This window comes from Salvelinus alpinus, chromosome 8, assembly GCF_045679555.1.
Source record: "Salvelinus alpinus chromosome 8, SLU_Salpinus.1, whole genome shotgun sequence".
In the NCBI taxonomy this organism is placed as follows: Eukaryota; Metazoa; Chordata; class Actinopteri; order Salmoniformes; family Salmonidae; genus Salvelinus; species Salvelinus alpinus.
The window spans coordinates 25,587,445-25,605,105 of NC_092093.1; the positions used below are offsets into that span (position 1 = coordinate 25,587,445).

Consider the following 17,661-nt stretch of genomic DNA (forward strand, 5'->3'; position numbering starts at 1 on the left):
ATTATGACTCACACTGTGGTACTCTATTTTTAGTTCATGGTAATACACATTGTAGCCTAGTCTAGTAAGTTGACTGTGTGTTAGGGTGACCATTCCATTTTTCCTGGGACAGTTTCAGCCCCATTTCAGGTGTCCCGACTTTTCAGGCTACAAAAAAAGGTGAATGTGTCAGCAAGACGCATCAATTAATGGAGGCCTAATTAATGGCAATCGCTGAATTCCATTGGGCACACTTTTTGGTGTTTTGTAACAGATGTCTCTTTCCATTCATTAAATGACGCAGTATACATGTAGTTCGAGATGCTGGAATTATTGTGAGTGGACGAGCATGCACAGGTAGCCTACTTTTTGAAGGGATTTGTTTGAAAATCAGATGAAACATGATGACTGAGCCTCCCGAGTGCCACGGTATTATACGGCACTGCATCGCCATGCTTGAGGCGTCACTAAAGACCCGGGTTCAATCCCAGGCTGTGTCACAGCCGACCATGACCGGGAGACCCATGAGGCACTGCACAATTGGCCCAGCGTCGTCCGGGTTAGGGAGAGTTTGGCCGGCTGGGACGTCCTTGTCCCATCGTGCTCTAGCAACTTCTTTTGGCGGGCCGGCATGTGCAAGCTGACTTGGTCGCCAGCTGGACGGTGTTTCCTCCGACACATTGGTGTGGCTGGCTTCCGGGTTAAGCGAGCAGTGTGTCAAGAAGCAGTGCAGCTTGGCAGGGTAGTGTTTCGGAGGACGCGTGGCTCTCGACCTTCGCCTCTCCCGTGTCCATAGGGGAGTTGCAGCGATGGGACAAGACTGTAACTACCAATTGGGAAGAAAATGGTTAAAAGTACAAAAAAATAACAAATACAAAAATGACTGGTTGTGTTCATGCCACATTAAAATGTAATTAATTTTTACCGTTTAAATGATGCCTTTATTATTAAGCCCATGAAGACTATGTGTACGTGTGCACTCAATCGACATTTCAAAACATCAGCCCCCACCGCTGTGAAGGTCACACAGAGCTCTAGCTTGGCTTCTTGATCTAGTTAGGAACTTATTTTTCATCTCATATCTCATCTTGTCCATTTATGACAAACAAAAAGTGTTTTTGTTTAAAACCTATGAATTTTTTTAATTGGCTATAAATCGAAACCACTGTCTTCTTCTGCGCTACGATGTAGAGATTGTAGGCATGTGCTTTGTCAGTGGCTGTGACATAGGGTTCAGCCAGGAGTTGATGGACAGTTGGAAGAGCGAATGAAATGGTAGAAGGGACATCTCAGCTTCAAGTGGTTTCAGATTTCACATCCTATGTCACACAGGTGCAAAACATTATACTACTGTGTACGTAGGAATCAGGGCTATCACTCAACGCAAGCCAAGTGTCCACAGATCGATGTATAAACAAAAATGTCATCCGAAACCGGTACCAGAACCCACGAGGTCACCTAAACTGGGGACTTTACATTTAAGATTAATATGTCCAGTGTCCCAGGTTTCTGGAGAGGTTGTGAATTTCTTTTGTCTTCTAGACATAAAGGGCAGACCAAGGTTATAAACCTGTCATTGTATGTACAGAACAGTAGAATACTTTGATTCTAAAGAGAGGTTGCATTGCTCTATTTACTGTGTAGAATTTCCTCATAAAATCCCTGATCAAGCCCACACCCTACAACTTTCCATCACACGTCCAAACACTGTTAAACAATGCTAATCAGTACCGGTACTAAACTTTAGTAGAACATAAATAAACACATTCTTTTAAAGAATACCTCCTACACCTGTATGTGGACAGACAAGCCCTGTGGTTTTGCAACCCCTGTGTGATTGAACAAAACACAATGCCTCTAAATACCATCTGACAGGGTATAGTAGGCGTTTGCTGGTTCCTCTGGACGGGTTTGAGACAGGGCAACAATGAGAGGAAGTCCCTGCGAGACCCAGCCCTCCCTCTGCCAGTGGAGAGGGAGGGGAAAGGGGGAGCCCACAGGACCAGGATGGACCAGGAGGTTCCCTGCTATACTAAGGGCTAAATTCCAATAAAAAATGTGCTCCCTTTCCTCTGACCACCTTAGCGGATCTGGATGGATTGGATAGTCAAAGCAATATGCTGATAGCTCCCCCACCTAGCCTTCTAGGAGGGATAGGCAGGGTCATAGTATTTCTTTCACCTATCCAGTCCTCTTAATTGGAGGGAGAAAATCACAAAGGGCAAGGTGAAAGGAACAAGGGAGGGACTGTGTTGTGTTGAGCTGTGGCCCTGGTTCTCTATCTTATCAGAGCCTAGTGTTTTTACTGGACCTCTACAACCGACACAGGCTTGGACGGCCCATGCAGACACCGCTGACCTGGCAGACACTGTGGAAAGACTGAGGTTACAGTATTGACAAAGGGTCTGGAAAACCAGAGCATGTACGCTCAGATATAAAAATAGTTGTTTTGCAGCACATAGAAATACTATTTATGTTATAACTTTTTTGTCTATTCAGTTTTATTAACACCATTCGGGGGTTTCGGCTCCAGCTTCGACATTCAGAACCAAGGTTGTAATTGGTAGTGTTGCGCTTGAAGAAACTGTCGCCTGTGGTTGCAGAGGTGGACTGGAGAAAATGCGAAAAACTGCAATGTTTATCATTTTGGAAAAAAATGTAATCCGAGATGGTAGCTGACTGTTCCATTACAAAAGCAGGGACAGGGACATTGGGGAGGGGGGGGCTGGTTTGGGACTTGAAGGGGTGAATTAGTTTCTTCTCATTAATCAAACTTAAGGAAATGATGGGACAGGAAGTGATTACGGCAACCCCGCTCCCGCCCCTCCAGGAGGAACTCTGTCCAGGACAGATAAGAGAGACCCATTCCTAATTTTACGCAGAATAGCAGGAAATGTGACAGTGAAGTTTTCCGCTTCCACAAACAAGAGAGCAGACAGCCCGGTTTTGGAGGTAATCCTGTGTGGCTGAGTTCCTCTGGGCTGATCTCTCTCACTCTGAGAGAGCGAGAGAGAGAGAGAGAGAGAGAGAGAGAGAGAGAGAGAGAGAGAGAGAGAGAGAGAGAGAGAGAGAGAGAGAGAAAGAGAGACGCAAAGTGAGAAAGTGAGGGAAGAAAGAAAAGAAGCAGGGAAAGGGAAGGAGGGAGAGAGAAGAAAGGGATAGAAAGGGATAGACAGAGAGTGAATGATAGAAGAGGAAGAGTGAAGGAGGGATAGGCAGGAGGAAGAAAGAGAGAGACGTGAGGAAGCCAAGGAGAGCTACTGGATGCATAACATTCTCCTCTTCTTCTCTGACAGTGCAGAGAAAGTTATGGCCGAAAACAACACCAATCTCTTTCTGGAAATACTTCAGTCATTTGATGTTGGTGAGTTTTTTCAACTCTCTCTCTCTCTCTTTCAATTCAATTTCAATTTAAGGGGATTTATTGGCATGGGAAACATATGTTTACCTTGCCAAAGCAAGTGAAACAGATAATAAACAAAAGTTAAATAAACAATAAAAAATTAACAAAAGTTCCAAAAGAATAAAGACATTTCAAATGTCATATTATGTCTCTCGCTCTCTCAGCTGCTACTCTGCTCCTCTGTTGTGGTTTCTCTGTTGGCACGTCTCTGTTTTAACTGGAATGTATAGGTTTAATGATGATGAGAGTACTTGAATATTTTGTCAGGAAAAGAAGACATGCATTCAAAACTGCATTTATCGGACCTGACAGACTAGTATTTAGACGCAAGGCAAGAACAGACCCATAAAATCAGCAATATTGCAAAGCTTCCTCTTGGTTAGTGTTTTTTCCTCCTTCCTCCCAAATGTCATTTCCAGATGACTTCTTGTCTGCTTTTCCCTTTTCCAACAGAGGACAATGAAAAACTATGTAGAGGTAGCAGAGTACTTTTACACTTCATAAGACCTAACTGTATCCAAAGGCAATTGATTTGCTTTAGCTGGCAGTGGTCCACTGGGATTTGTCCTCTGTTCCTTTCTCTCTTTTCAGAGAGACACATATGGTGACCATAGCGTCTCAGGGAGCAAGTCAAAGACAACAAAATGTTGATCTTTATTTTGTGGGAAGGAGATGTAATCAGTTTTGTGCTCTGGGGGACTTGGTCTCATAATCACCATAGAGGAAGGACTGTGATTATTTGGTTGTGGTGTGTCATTTTAGCAGAGTTCTATTAGTTCATCATCATAACAGCGCTGTTGATGTTAGGATAGTGACTTGTTGTGGGCTTGGCAGTACATATCTGGGCTGGTTCCAGATTGAAACCGTTCCCTCCACAGACTATAAACCACATAACTTTTACTATTACTTTACTTTACAGTTTTAGTTTTTTATTGTGGCAAAAAACATTTTTTACAAGCATGAAGGTATCTATTGAATGTCTAATGATGATGCTAGATGATAATGAGTTTTGAACAGGTCTTTTCATATAAATCTCTTTGGTGTCCAAAAACTCTTACTCTATGTCTCCCTTAAACCAAGATATAATGAATGGACCCTTCCCTCTCTCTCCTTCCCAGTCTCCCTGATCATAGCTTTCTGTGTGTCCATTGCGGTGGGCATCCTATTGGGGGTGCTGGTCTATGTTGTCCTGACCTGGATGTCCCGTCGCAGGGCCGGCTCGGGCAGTATCACCCGCCGGCCACCTCGCCCGTCCCGCACCTCCCCGCGCACCCGGCCTGGCTTCAATCGCAACAGCAGCTACGACCGGCGGAGCAACAACAGCCTGGTTAGCGCTGCCTTCAGCTTCCACCGCCAGGCCTCCTCCCCAGACCAGGCTGACCCTTTGGGTCGCAAACCCAGCTTCAGGGCGTCCACCTTTCACCCACTCCTCCAGTGCAGCCAGATCGCCCGGGAAGCTGAGGAGGGGAGCCAGACCACGTTGCCTCGCACTCCAACCCTGACCACTTCAGCTGGGTCAGCCCACCAAACCGCAGCCCAGGCTGCTGCCACCCCACCAAGGCCCGAGTTGTTCTGGAGCAGTAGTAGTCTGAGGGGGTTCCATGCCACACAGACCCCACCTCCTGCTTATGAGAGCATTATAAGGGCCTACCAGGAGACCTGCACCTGAGGAGGGGGTGGATGTGTCCAACCTGATAGTGGACTGACTGAGCCCAGGGTTGTCAATAGGTTTTTAGAACAACTGGATATGTGGGGACTTGAGGGGAAAATAAAGAGCCCTAATGCTAATATATGTTTCTATGTGTGTGTGTGTGTGTGTGTGTGTGTGTGTGTGTGTGTGTGTGTGTGTGTGTGTGTGTGTGTGTGTGTGTGTGTGTGTGTGTGTGTGTGTGTGTGTGTGTGTGTGTGTGTGTGTGTGTGTGTGTGTGTGTGTGTGTGTGTGTGTGTGTGTGTGTACGTGTGCGTGTGCGTGTGTGAGTGTGTGTCAGCTGTTTATTACTGTGTGTTTGTGAGCAAGAAAGAGATGTTTATTTTCAGATGAGACATTTTTGTTGTACATGTGTGAATGTGTGTGTGTGAATGTGTGTGTGTCTAATGAGATTTATAAGATTGAGAACTCATGTTGATTTCCATCATGTACCAACCCAATCCACCCATGTAACTGGACTACTTTCTATTTGTGAGCATGGACATGCAAAATTATATGGATAAACAATGTTTGCATGATCCAATGAGGGTTACTCTCCAAGGTCATCGGCAAAATGTGTGTATGTATGATTGATTGTCATGGATCAGAATTTACTGGACACAGATCATAACTTAACACAATAAAATGCTGAAAGAAATGGTAACGGGCTGTGTTCTGAATATGAAACGTAATATCATCTGTACCAGAAACGTGTTATTTATGCCCTTATTTGGTGCCACTGCTATCCAGTGTCCAGTCTATAGGCTACACTTTTCTAGTGGGCAAACTGACAGATCTCTCACTGACTCCCTCTCACTGTTTCCTGAGGAAGGAATTATTTCACTGTGCTGAAATGTAAGAGGTCAGGGCTTTAGGTGCCCAGTTATACAATGGCCAAAGAGACAGTCTACCACAGAAAAAGCATGATTACATTTCTTCAGCCCCATCCCTCATCCATTTACTAAAAAAGTGGAGGGGTAGTGGCTTTATTGATATTTGAATCCCAGATTGCCCATTTAAAGTGTAGGCCGTCATTGTAAATAATAATTTGTCCTTAGCTGACTTGCTTAGTTAAATAAAGGTTCAATTGAAAGAAAAAAAATAACATTTAAATTAGTGGATATTGACCAGCCATAGGAGGTTGGTGGCACGTTCATTGCGGAGAACGGGCTCGTGGTAATGACTGGAGCAGAATCATTGGAATGGTATCAAATACATCAAACACATGGTTTCCAGGTGCTTGATGCCATTCCATTTGCTCCATTCCGACCATTATTATGAGCCATTCTCCCCTCAGCAGCCTCCACTGTGACAGACCAGCAGAAGAATATTTAAGTTTAGGCATAGGGGTCAAAATAAATGGGTGACTTCCAGAGTGGCGACGGGATCAATAAACCCATCAACTTTGGGACACACTCGTGACATGAATGATGCAATTCATGTTACACTTTTAAATAATAAAACGAGCATTACATTAAAATGAACACATTCCCCCTGTCATTTTACTAAATATAAACCTCAGAAACCGTTTAACACTGCATTTGGGAGGTATTTAATATTTTACATGCGTTAAGTTTCGACATCAGACATAACAAATGCACGTGTCATATAATTAGGCACTCTCTTCATTATTTTGTTTAATTCGTGTTTAATGACCATTACGGTAGTTGGAGATCTGGAAAGAAATGTTTTATGCTTTGAGGTAACTACGGTAAGTGACGTTTGTTACATGAGACTGGCGCAGTTAATTTTTTCACAACACAGCTGACAGGTTGGGGTTGTTGAAGAGGAAGCTCTCTACTAGCCATTCAAAATACACAAATTAAATCTTCGAAATAAGGTACATTTGTATAATGTCTAGCAAACTACACCATCACTTCAAGCCTGGTTACAAGTCTTACAATCTCATGTTTGTTTGTTACGCTACGTTAGCTAACTTCAGCTGTATAATTAACGTTACATTTTCCCACGTTTTTTTAGCTAGCTGGCTAGTTACTGTAGGTACGCGTGACCCAAGTTGATCCGATTGCTCAATCATATCACAGACTGGATGTTTGTCTCATCAAAGAACTACCCATCGGCAAAATAAATGGTTGCTCTTTCTAATGGGAACATTGCATTGGCTGGCTGGCTAGCTAACGTTAGCTAGTTTCATGTTAACGTTACCTACCAGAGCCAGGCACCTTGACATGTCTATGGTAACTAGCTAGCTAACTAGACAACGGTAGCTTGCTGGCTAACCTGTCATATCTATTGAGCCATGAGGCTATCACAACATCTAATCTGAAACTATGAATACATACATCAATGTAACTTTCACATACATTGATAAGGCTCTTCAGGGTACTGTAGTTTAGTTTCTCTCAGCCATTTGCGGTAATAGTGCTGAAGCTATGTTAACTGGCTCTTTTGATGTCTCTGGGTGAATGTGTGTAAATAGAGGATGTCTGTGGCTGCACTCCGTCTGATACGCTGCAGGAGGCTGAGCAGCACCTCTGGCCCTGGTGTGAAGAAGGTTCTGCCGTGGAGGGACATCAGTATGTTATGGGACTGTGCTGTCCCCCTTCACAATCCACACTCAATAAGGAAATATGATCACTTATCAAATAGCTGATACACCCACATAATGTGTAATCATCTGGAATTCTTTAATATCCTTAGTTATTAAAAAAATAACATATTTGTCTTATGTTTTGATTTCAGGGAAAATTGCAAAGATGACCGGAGCTGTCATATTGGGGTAGGTGAAGATAACCACTTCACATACAAACACAAGTTATTTTAGGTTGGGTTCATTGGGTATGGAGACCTATCTGCTCTCACTACTGTATATCTTGGCTTCATTCCTCTCTCAGGGGTTGCATGTTTATCACATACGAGGTGGTTTCCTTGAACAAGGCGGTACACATCGACACGCAGGCCATTCAGCAGGAAAAGCTCAAATCCTACATCTACCTGTCAGCCACGCCCTCTAAAGAGCAGGAGAACCTTGGCACAGGTACAGTATGTAATTTACCTCACCTGGGCTTTGTGACAAGGCATCGTCATGTGCTCTCTGATAACAATAGTTATCAGTACATACATGATATTCCACATAGGGAATGCTGAGACTTGGTGTTATGTGCTTTTTCTCTCCTCTATCCTGTTTACAACCCAAAATTGAGGGGTTTTTGGAACACATTTGAATTCCCCAAGACTTCCTCAATAGTCTACCCAACAAAAGGCCCACATGTGGTGCATGTTGTCACAGAAAATATTTTGGCTGAGTTTTCATTTATGAGGAGTTGTTGATGGGTTTCTGCCAGGTCCAGGTGTCCAGCGACGACAGTCTTCCTTCCTCCCTCTGCTCTCCCTCCTGGGTACTGTAGCTCAGCCTGTCTGGTCCCTGCTCTCACTTCCACTGGTCAAGGCTGCTGTGAATGAAAACAGACCGTCCAGCCAAGACTGATAGGAAACGGTTTAGAGAAGCAGTAAACAGAAGCAAGCAACAACTGTCATTTTATAACCAGATTTACAGGCTAAGAGCCTATTGTTTGGTCAATTTTACTAGAAAATGTGCAGATAGATCAACCAGAGGTCCAGCCTGGAGCAGTATACATTTATAGCTTGGTACATAGTTCATTTGAGGTGTTAAAATACTGTGTTATAACATGTTAATTACTGATCGTAACCAAACCCATGTATCTGTTTCAGGGCTCACATATAAGGCCAGGAGAGAACTTCATAAAGCAGCGAGGAGGTTTCTGGAAGTTTCCTCAAGGATTCTTCTGAGGCCTCTGGATGGTGAGAAAGATCCACTGAAAGTAGTTTCCTCCTACACAGCACTAAATTCACAACTGCAGTATTGTTTTTGTACATTATTTTTTTACTAAAGCTACAGCTGCATTTAGAAACCTACACACAATACTTTAGTTGTTGTATCACATGCATTTCAACTTCCTATTCTGCTAGTACTGGAAAGCAGAAGTCAGTGTTGTGATAGAAACATTAGAGTTCATCCTCCAAGCCTCGGGTAAAGCTCAGTTGGGGTATTTCAGACACACACGGATGGACGTCAATAGGTTTGTTATTGAGACAACGTGTTCACTTCAGGAAACACCTGCCCTTCACTTCCTGGGTTTGAATGAAAGCTTTAGTGTGTGTCTTCATTCATGTACTTTTGTGTGTATTCTTATGCTTGAGTCATCACTAGTCACAGGTGTGGACTGAACCCCCTCCCCTCTCCTTAATGCTTTATAATGTGACACATTATGTAATTCAATTGTACAATGGGGATTGTACTACAGATTCTGCATAGATTGTACATTCAAAACTGTTCTAACATTAACCTTTTCTGACCTTACTGTTTGACACTTGATAGCTGCCCCGGCTGCCCGGCCAATGATAACAGCAGGTCTGCAGTCTCATTGCTGTAGTACAGTAGTAGAATAATGATTGATGGTATTAGGTGGTAGATTGTCTTTGTTTGTACTGTAGATGATATTGGACCCTTGGTCATTTAGGTGTAGTTCTTAAATGTATTTCAAATTAAATATATTATGTAAGAAATGCTTGTAAAAATATCCATATTTTCATCATAAAAGTCTAAATTGTAACTGTGTGTCAGAGCACCTGAGTCATATGGATGCGGACCCCCATGAGGTGGCGCTGTGGGTCCTGTTGAAGAGGGCTTGTTCAGGCAATAGGACCACCAGACTGTCAGCTGTACAGGAGCTGGCCCAGAACCACCACTGGCATGGTGAGACATCACCACTTTCAACCTGTAAATGTGAAATGTGTGCTAGTAAACGGTGATAGGGATTGGTTCGTTACCCCTGTCCATCACAGACTACCAGTACCAGACAGCAGCCCAGGCTATAGACCAGAGGACGGCATTGGGTCTGGCCCGCACCTCTCAAGTGGACCAACGCTTCTTCCTGTCCCCACCTGTCCTGCCTTGGGTGGAAGATGTAGGTATCTGTCACTGATGGGGATTCAAATTATTGTGTATCAAATCAAATCAAATTTTATGAATGTTCTGTGTGTGTTTTAATGTGAGTGTGTTTGTTTGGCCCTCTGCTTAGAGGTTATCTGTAGAGGACGGTCTGAGGCAGCTGCTGGCATCTCTCCCCCAGTCTGAGGTGGACCAGTGTGTCCAGTACTTCACCTCACTGGCCCTGAGGGAGAGTACCCAGTCCCTGGCTGCACAGAGGGTAAGAGATGCTCACACACATATTTATACATATACTCACTCACACACAATTTTAGGTAGATAACTGGATCTCTCTGTTTTAGGGGGGTCTGTGGTGTTTTGGGGGGAATGGACTGCCCTATGCCCAAAGCCTCACTTCTGTCCCTTCTGAGAAGGTTGAGTCCTTCTGTCTACAGGCCCTAGTGCAGCACTCCAAGGTTATGTAACATTTTTCTTTAAAACCACTTGTAACTCAAGGATACATTTTGTCAAGGGACTTTTGAAAAACATTGTTAGCCTTTATTGTCTAGATACATGAACATCTTTTTCATCATACCTTGTAACTCACCATAACAGACCCTCAAGGTTTTCATATGATAGGATACAGTCGTTGACACTATCAGGGGATATTAAGAGCATATAAATGCATTCTAACACCTGTATGTCTGTTCTCCAGGTCCAGAGTCATTGCGACCACATCGTGGCCAACGGGGGCCTGCAGCTCCTTCAGAGGGTCTACCAGCTCCGCAGAGACTCCCCGAAGATCCAGAGGAACATTTTACGCATCATCGGCAACCTGGCTCTCAACGACAGCGTGCACCAGGCCATAGTACAGTCAGGTGGGTGCTAGCTCTCCTCTGTGTGTCAGGTGGGTGCTAGCTCTCCTCTGTGTGTCAGGTGGGTGCTAGCTCTCCTCTGTGTGTCAGGTGGGTGCTAGTTATCCTCTGTGTGTCAGGTGGGTGCTAGTTATCCTCTGTGTGTCAGATGGGTGCTAGTAATCCTCTGTGTGTCAGGTGGGTGCTAGTTATCCTCTGTGTGTCAGGTGGGTGATAGCTCTCTGATCAGTGTGTCAGGTAGGTGCTAGCTCTCTGCTCAATGTGTCAGGTGGGTCGAGCCTTCATCTCAGTGTGTCAGGCGGGTGCTAGCACTCTGCTCAGTGTGTCAGGTGGGTCGAGCCTTCATCTCAGTGTGTCAGGGGTACTGGCTATCGGATTATGTTCTATTACTAGTGCCATCATATGTGATGTTCTGTTACCTTGCAGGTTGGGTGCCAGTGCTAGCAGAGATGATGCAGTCTCCACACATCATACAGGCGTCCCATGCTGCTCGGGCTCTGGCCAACCTGGACAGGGAGACGGTCAAGGAGAAGTACCAGGATGGAGTCTACGTGTTACATCCCCAGTGCCGAACCAGGTACACATCATTCATCATGACTAAGCACGTTTCCATCCACAGTTTTTATGTGAGTAAAGTCATACCGCATAAAAAAAATGTAAAGTCACGATAGCTATGATGGAAACAGGAAGTTTCGGTACAATTTTATGAATGCAGACAAATCATTTGTTTGTTCGACATGGTAGGATCTTTTTGTGTCTGTGAAATGTAGTATGCAAGAAATGGAGGTGAAAACGCCTTTATGCTCAAATATTGATATAATAACCATCATATCGAAGTAAACTTGGCATCACGCGATAATACACTAGATATACAAAAGTATGTGGACAATCCTTCAACTTAGTGGATTCGGTCATTTCAGCCACACCCGTTGCTGACAGGTGTATAAAATCGAGCACACAACCATGCAATCTCTATAGACAAACATTGGCAGTAGAATGGCCTTACTGAAGAGCTCAGTGACTTTCAACGTGGCACCGTCATAGGATGCCACCTTTCCAACAGGTCAGTTCATCACATTTCTGCCCTGGCAGAGCTGCCCCGGTCAACTGTAAGTGCTGTTATTGTGAAGTGGAAAAATCTAGGAGGCTGCAACACTCACTACCTTGTTCCAAACTGCCTCTGGAAGCAACATCAGCACAATACCTTTTCGTCTGTAGCTTCATTTCCATAGCCGAGCTTCCGCACACAAGACTTAGATCACCATGCGCAATTCCAAGCTTAGGCTGGAGTGGTGTAATGTTCACCGCCATTGGACTCTGAAGCAGTGGAAACGCATTCTCTGGAGTGATGAATCATGTTTCACTATCTGGCAGTCTTACGGACAAATCTGGATTTGGCGGATACCAGGAGAACGCTACCTGCCCCAATGCATAGTGCCAACTGTAAAGTTTGGTGGAGGAGGAATAATGGTCTGGGGATGTTTTTCATGGTTTGGGCTAGGCTCCTTAGATCCAGTGAAGGGAAATCTTAATGCTACAGCATACAATAACATTCTAGACAATTCTGTGCTTCCAACAATGTGACAACAGTTTGGGGAAGGCCCTTTCCTGTTTCAGCATGACAATGCCCCCGTGCACAAAGGGAGGTACATATAGAAATGGTTTGTCGAGATGGATGTGGAAGACCTTTCTTTTTTGTATTATAAAAAAAATTGAAACCCCTTTTTCTCCCCAATTTCGTGGTATCCAATTGGTAGTTACAGTCTTGTCTCATCGCTGCAACTCCTGTATGGACTCGAGAGAGAGAGGCGAAGGTCGAGAGCCGTGCGTCCTCCGAAACACAACCCAACCAAGCCGCACTGCTTCTTGACACAATGCCCACTTAACCCGGAAGCCAGCCGCACCAATGTGTTGGAGGAAACACTGTACACCTGGCGACTGTGTCAGCATGCACTGCGCCCGGCCTGCCACAAGGAGTCGCTAGAGCACGATGAGACAAGGAAATCCCGGCCAGCCAAACCCTCCCCTTACCCGGACGACACTGGGCCAATTGTGCGCCGCCCCATGGGTCTCCCGGTCGCGGCCGGCTGTGACACAGCTTGTGATCGAACCCGGGTCTGTAGTGACGCCTCAAGCACTGCGATGCTGTGCCTTAGACCGCTGTGCCAGTCGGGAGGACACGCACTGATCTTTATCTACTTAAAGAGACTCCCCACTGGTGGGAAAATTTGCAAATCAAATTTATTTGTCACATGCACCGAATTCAACAATGAATGCTTACTTACATTTTCTTTATGTAGATTCTAGATTATTCGCATTAAAAAACTGTCACCAATTGGATGGAAATCTAGCTACTGTCAAATAATACAAGGTACAATATTCACACAACCACTCTCTATTTTTTTTTTTTTTTGCATTCTGTCTCCAGCCAGCCAATCAAAGCGGATGTTCTCTTTGTTCACGGGCTCCTGGGGGCAGCCTTTAAGACGTGGCGGCAGAAGGACTGTGACCCTACAGAGGAGGAGAAGGCAGCGGGTGCCAGCGAGGACTACACAGAGTGCTGGCCCAAGGTAACACCTGGTAGAGGGTGGTTTATTATGTGTCACTGTAATACTCATGACTTTACCACCAGATGGGAGAATATGTTGGCTTTGCTGATGTAGTCACCTTAGCCAATGTAGAATGTACACTGCTCAAAAAAATAAAGGGAACACTAAAATAACACATCCTAGATCTGAATGAATGAAATATTCTTATTAAATACTTTTTTCTTTACATAGTTGAATGTGCTGACAACAAAATCACACAAAAATGATCAATGGAAATCAAATTTATCAACCCATGGAGGTCTGGATTTGGAGTCACACTCAAAATTAAAGTGGAAAACCACACTACAGGCTGATCCAACTTTGATGTAATGTCCTTAAAACAAGTCAAAATGAGGCTCAGTAGTGTGTGTGGCCTCCATGTGCCTGTATGACCTCCCTACAACGCCTGGGCATGCTCCTGATGAGGTGGCGGATGGTCTCCTCCCAGACCTGGACTAAAGCATCCGCCAACTCCTGGACAGTCTGTGGTGCAACGTGGCGTTGGTGGATGGAGCGAGACATGATGTCCCAGATGTGCTCAATTGGATTCAGGTCTGGGGAACGGGCGGGCCAGTCCATAGCATCAATGCCTTCCTCTTGCAGGAACTGCTGACACACTCCAGCCACATGAGGTCTAGCATTGTCTTGCATTAGGAGGAACCCAGGGCCAACCGCACCAGCATATGGTCTCACAAGGGGTCTGAGGATTTCATCTCGGTACCTAATGGCAGTCAGGCTACCTCTGGCGAGCACATGGAGGGCTGTGCGGCCCCCCAAAGAAATGCCACCCCACACCATGACTGACCCACCGCCAAACCGGTCATGCTGGAGGATGTTGCAGGCAGCAGAACGTTCTCCACGGCGTCTCCAGACTCTGTCACGTCTGTCACGTGCTCAGTGTGAACCTGCTTTCATCTGTGAAGAGCAGAGGGCGCCAGTGGCGAATTTGCCAATCTTGGTGTTCTCTGGCAAATGCCAAACGTCCTGCACGGTGTTGGGCTGTAAGCACAACCCCCACCTGTGGACGTCGGGCCCTCATACCACCCTCATGGAGTCTGTTTCTGACCGTTTGAGCAGACACATGCACATTTGTGGCCTGCTGGAGGTCATTTTGCAGGGCTCTGGCAGTGCTCCTCCTGCTCCTCCTTGCACAAAGGAAGAGGTAGCGGTCCTGCTGCTGGGTTGTTGCCCTCCTACGGCCTCCTCCACGTCTCCTGATGTACTGGCCTGTCTCCTGGTAGCGCCTCCATGCTCTGGACACTACGCTGACAGACACAGCAAACCTTCTTGCCACAGCTTGCATTGATGTGCCATCCTGGATGAGCTGCACTACCTGAGCCACTTGTGTGGGTTGTAGACTCCGTCTCATGCTACCACTAGAGTGAAAGCACCGCCAGCATTCAAAAGTGACCAAAACATCAGCCAGGAAGCATAGGAACTGAGAAGTGGTCTGTGGTCACCACCTGCAGAACCACTGCTTTATTGAGGGTGTCTTGCTAATTGCCTATAATTTCCACCTGTTGTCTATTCCATTTGCACAACAGCATGTGAAATGTATTGTCAATCAGTGTTGCTTCCTAAGTGGACAGTTTGATTTCACAGAAGTGTGATTGACTTGGAGTTACATTGTGTTGTTTAAGTGTTCCCTTTATTTTTTTGAGCAGTGTATGTTTGAGTCATATGATGCCAAATCTACTCACCAACATCCTCTCTCCCTTTTTGACTGGTTCTTTCTCCCCCCTCCCCATTGGTCAGTCGTGGTTGGCTGCAGACTGCCCCAACCTGAGGGTTCTATCTGTGGAGTATGACACTCACCTGAGTGACTGGAGAGCCAAGTGTCCTGTTGAAAACCAGAGGTGTGTGTCTCCTCTTTCCTCTACTTCCTTAGTGTGACCATATTACTGTATCATTCAGACATTCTTGGTGACAACTCCAATGATACTGTTGTATGCCTGTGCCCTTAGGATGTCTCTGGCCTATAGGAGTCGAGAGCTGCTGAAGAAGCTGAAGTCCGCAGGAGTAGGAGACAGGCCTGTGGTCTGGGTTTCACATAGCATGGGAGGTAAGCTATCTTTCACTATTTAGCAAAAAATGGACAAAAACCTGTTAGTTTTGAATTCTCTATCATTTCCTATCAGGTTTGCTGGTGAAGAAGATGCTGCTGGATGCGTCGAGGGACCCAGACATGAGAGAACTGATGAAGAACACCAAGGGCGTCATGTTCTACAGTGTGCCCCACCATGGCACCTTCATGGCAGAGTACTCTGTCAACGTCAGATACCTCCTGTTCCCCTCCGTAGAGGTCCGGGAGCTCTGCAGAGGTATGGACAGAAGTAATTTGTGATTATTCTGGGGGTCAGGTTAGAGAGAACAATTCTTAACAGCAGTGTTTTAGATAGTAATAACCTCCCATTGCATCCGTGTTACAGATAACAAACATACTCCTGTTTATGGTGTTATTGCATCATTGTCTATATGTATTCCCTCATTCCCAGACTCTCCAGCGCTGCGTGACCTGAATGTCAACTTCCTGAACATGGCCAAGGACAGGGAGTTCAATGTGCTGAGCTTTGCAGAGACGATGCCCACCACCATCGGCCCCATGATCAAGATATTGGTGGTGCCAACGCAGTCAGCAGGTAGGCCACTGTTATTTAATACATTCTGTAGAACGTAGCCACAGGAGACCCATATCTAAAATGTATCTATGAATTCAGGTTTTTCTTTCAATTCAAATTCAAATTCTTGAACTTTTGAACTTCTTCCATGTGAATCTCTTAACTCTGAGACTACTCCGGTTTCAGATCTGGGCATTGGGGACCTGGTCCAGGTGGATGTGGATCACCTCAATATCTGCAAGCCTGAGAAGAAAGACTCGTTCCTCTACAAGCGCAGCCTACAGTTCATCCAGGATGCACTGAAGGGCTACACCAGCCACTGACATGTCAACAGACGTTTTGATGCTTGAATTGGAAGACTAAGGAGTACTGGCGCACAGAAACTGTCTCTCTTTGTTGCACATTTAAAGAAACCATGGATTTGATTATAGTGTTTACAAAAAAACAAACATTTTATGTACGTTTGAAGGATTTATGAAAACATATTAATTGGGTTTATAATAGAAAATGGTGCTCCACTTGTTATCCAGCTAGATCTCACTTAGCACTTATGAAGCAGATTAGTTTTATTTAAAGGATTTAAAAAATGATCTCGACCATGTTTACAGGTAGTTTAAAGCTGTAAAAAAGACAGGATATTGACTTTTCTAGTTCTTCCCCTTTGTTCATGATCCTGGTCAAGTAGACATTTTAACATTTCATGTGTACTGCACTTACTGTACTTTAACCAAAAGACACTACTACCCTGCAACTCATTCATTGATTACACAGTATGAATTCGTGGCTTGAGTGGTGTGCTTAAGGTCGACTTATTTTATTTCATTTTAGTTAACTTAAGAGCTGTATGTGTATATATATATTAAAACTTAAAGCATTGCCTTGTTACTGTATGTACCATACTGTATTATTTCCTCAAGCCTTACCTCAGATACACATGAAATATTTTTAAGACTGGTTGATATGTGTATTTTGTTGAACTGGAACCTGACCACATGATGCTCACTAACTCCATTGTATTGCTAATTAAGACTTAACTTGTATTTATCAATGTAACAAGAAGTCATGCGTATGGCTCATTTACATATGAACTTTTGTTTTACTTGAAATGTAGTGTCAACAAATCCTGAGCATTGACAGACATGTCCATGTCAAATAAACTAAAGTGCAAAATAAAAAGCAGTAATGGTAAGAAAATGTATGTTATGCCATTGATGGCAGGTTTTGAACAATTGATTTGAATCATAGCTTTGAACTTTCACTCCACCTAACCCAGTGGTTCCCAAACTTTTTATAGTCCCGTACCCCTTCAAACATTCAACCTCCAGCTGCGTACCCAGTCTAGCATCAGGGTCAGCGCACTCTCAAATGTTCTTTTTTGCCATCATTGTAAGCCTGCCACACACACTATACATTTATTAAACATAAGAATGAGTGTGAGTTTTTGTCACAACCCGGCTCGTGGGAAGCGACAAAGAGCTCTTATAGGACCAGGGCACAAATAATAATATAATAGTAATCAATAATTTTGCTCTTTAATTAGCCATCTTACATAAAACTATTTGTTCATCGGAAATTATGAATAACTCATCACAGGTTAAT

General features: G+C 44.5%; 2 protein-coding genes across 4 annotated transcripts; both read left to right on the top strand.

Annotated features, from left to right (window-relative positions):
• Nucleotides 1-2,814: 2,814 nt before the first annotated feature.
• myct1a (myc target 1a) lies at nt 2,815-5,733 on the top strand. 2 transcript variants are annotated; one of them, XM_071413125.1, is made up of 3 exons: nt 2,815-2,931; nt 3,276-3,343; nt 4,501-5,733. In XM_071413125.1, exons 2-3 carry the CDS (start codon nt 3,289-3,291, stop codon nt 5,049-5,051), a joined length of 606 nt encoding a protein of 201 aa, XP_071269226.1. In that variant the 5' UTR covers nt 2,815-2,931; nt 3,276-3,288; the 3' UTR covers nt 5,052-5,733. The 2 variants fall into 2 exon arrangements, with proteins under 2 accessions (XP_071269226.1, XP_071269227.1); XM_071413126.1 differs by lacking the exon at nt 2,815-2,931 and having other exon boundaries at nt 2,986-3,343.
• A 1,039-nt stretch (nt 5,734-6,772) lies between these two features.
• Nucleotides 6,773-17,238, top strand: serac1 (serine active site containing 1). Of its 2 annotated transcripts, XM_071413107.1 has the most exons (18): nt 6,807-6,909; nt 7,510-7,606; nt 7,773-7,809; nt 7,925-8,067; nt 8,763-8,852; nt 9,430-9,462; nt 9,676-9,807; nt 9,897-10,018; nt 10,133-10,261; nt 10,344-10,457; nt 10,697-10,859; nt 11,283-11,433; nt 13,285-13,426; nt 15,200-15,300; nt 15,409-15,506; nt 15,583-15,765; nt 15,940-16,083; nt 16,249-17,238. In XM_071413107.1, the coding sequence occupies exons 2-18, from the start codon at nt 7,513-7,515 to the stop codon at nt 16,383-16,385; spliced, it is 2,013 nt and encodes a 670-aa protein (XP_071269208.1). In that variant the 5' UTR covers nt 6,807-6,909; nt 7,510-7,512; the 3' UTR covers nt 16,386-17,238. The 2 variants fall into 2 exon arrangements, with proteins under 2 accessions (XP_071269209.1, XP_071269208.1); XM_071413108.1 differs by lacking the exon at nt 9,430-9,462 and having other exon boundaries at nt 6,773-6,909.
• Nucleotides 17,239-17,661: the final 423 nt, after the last annotated feature.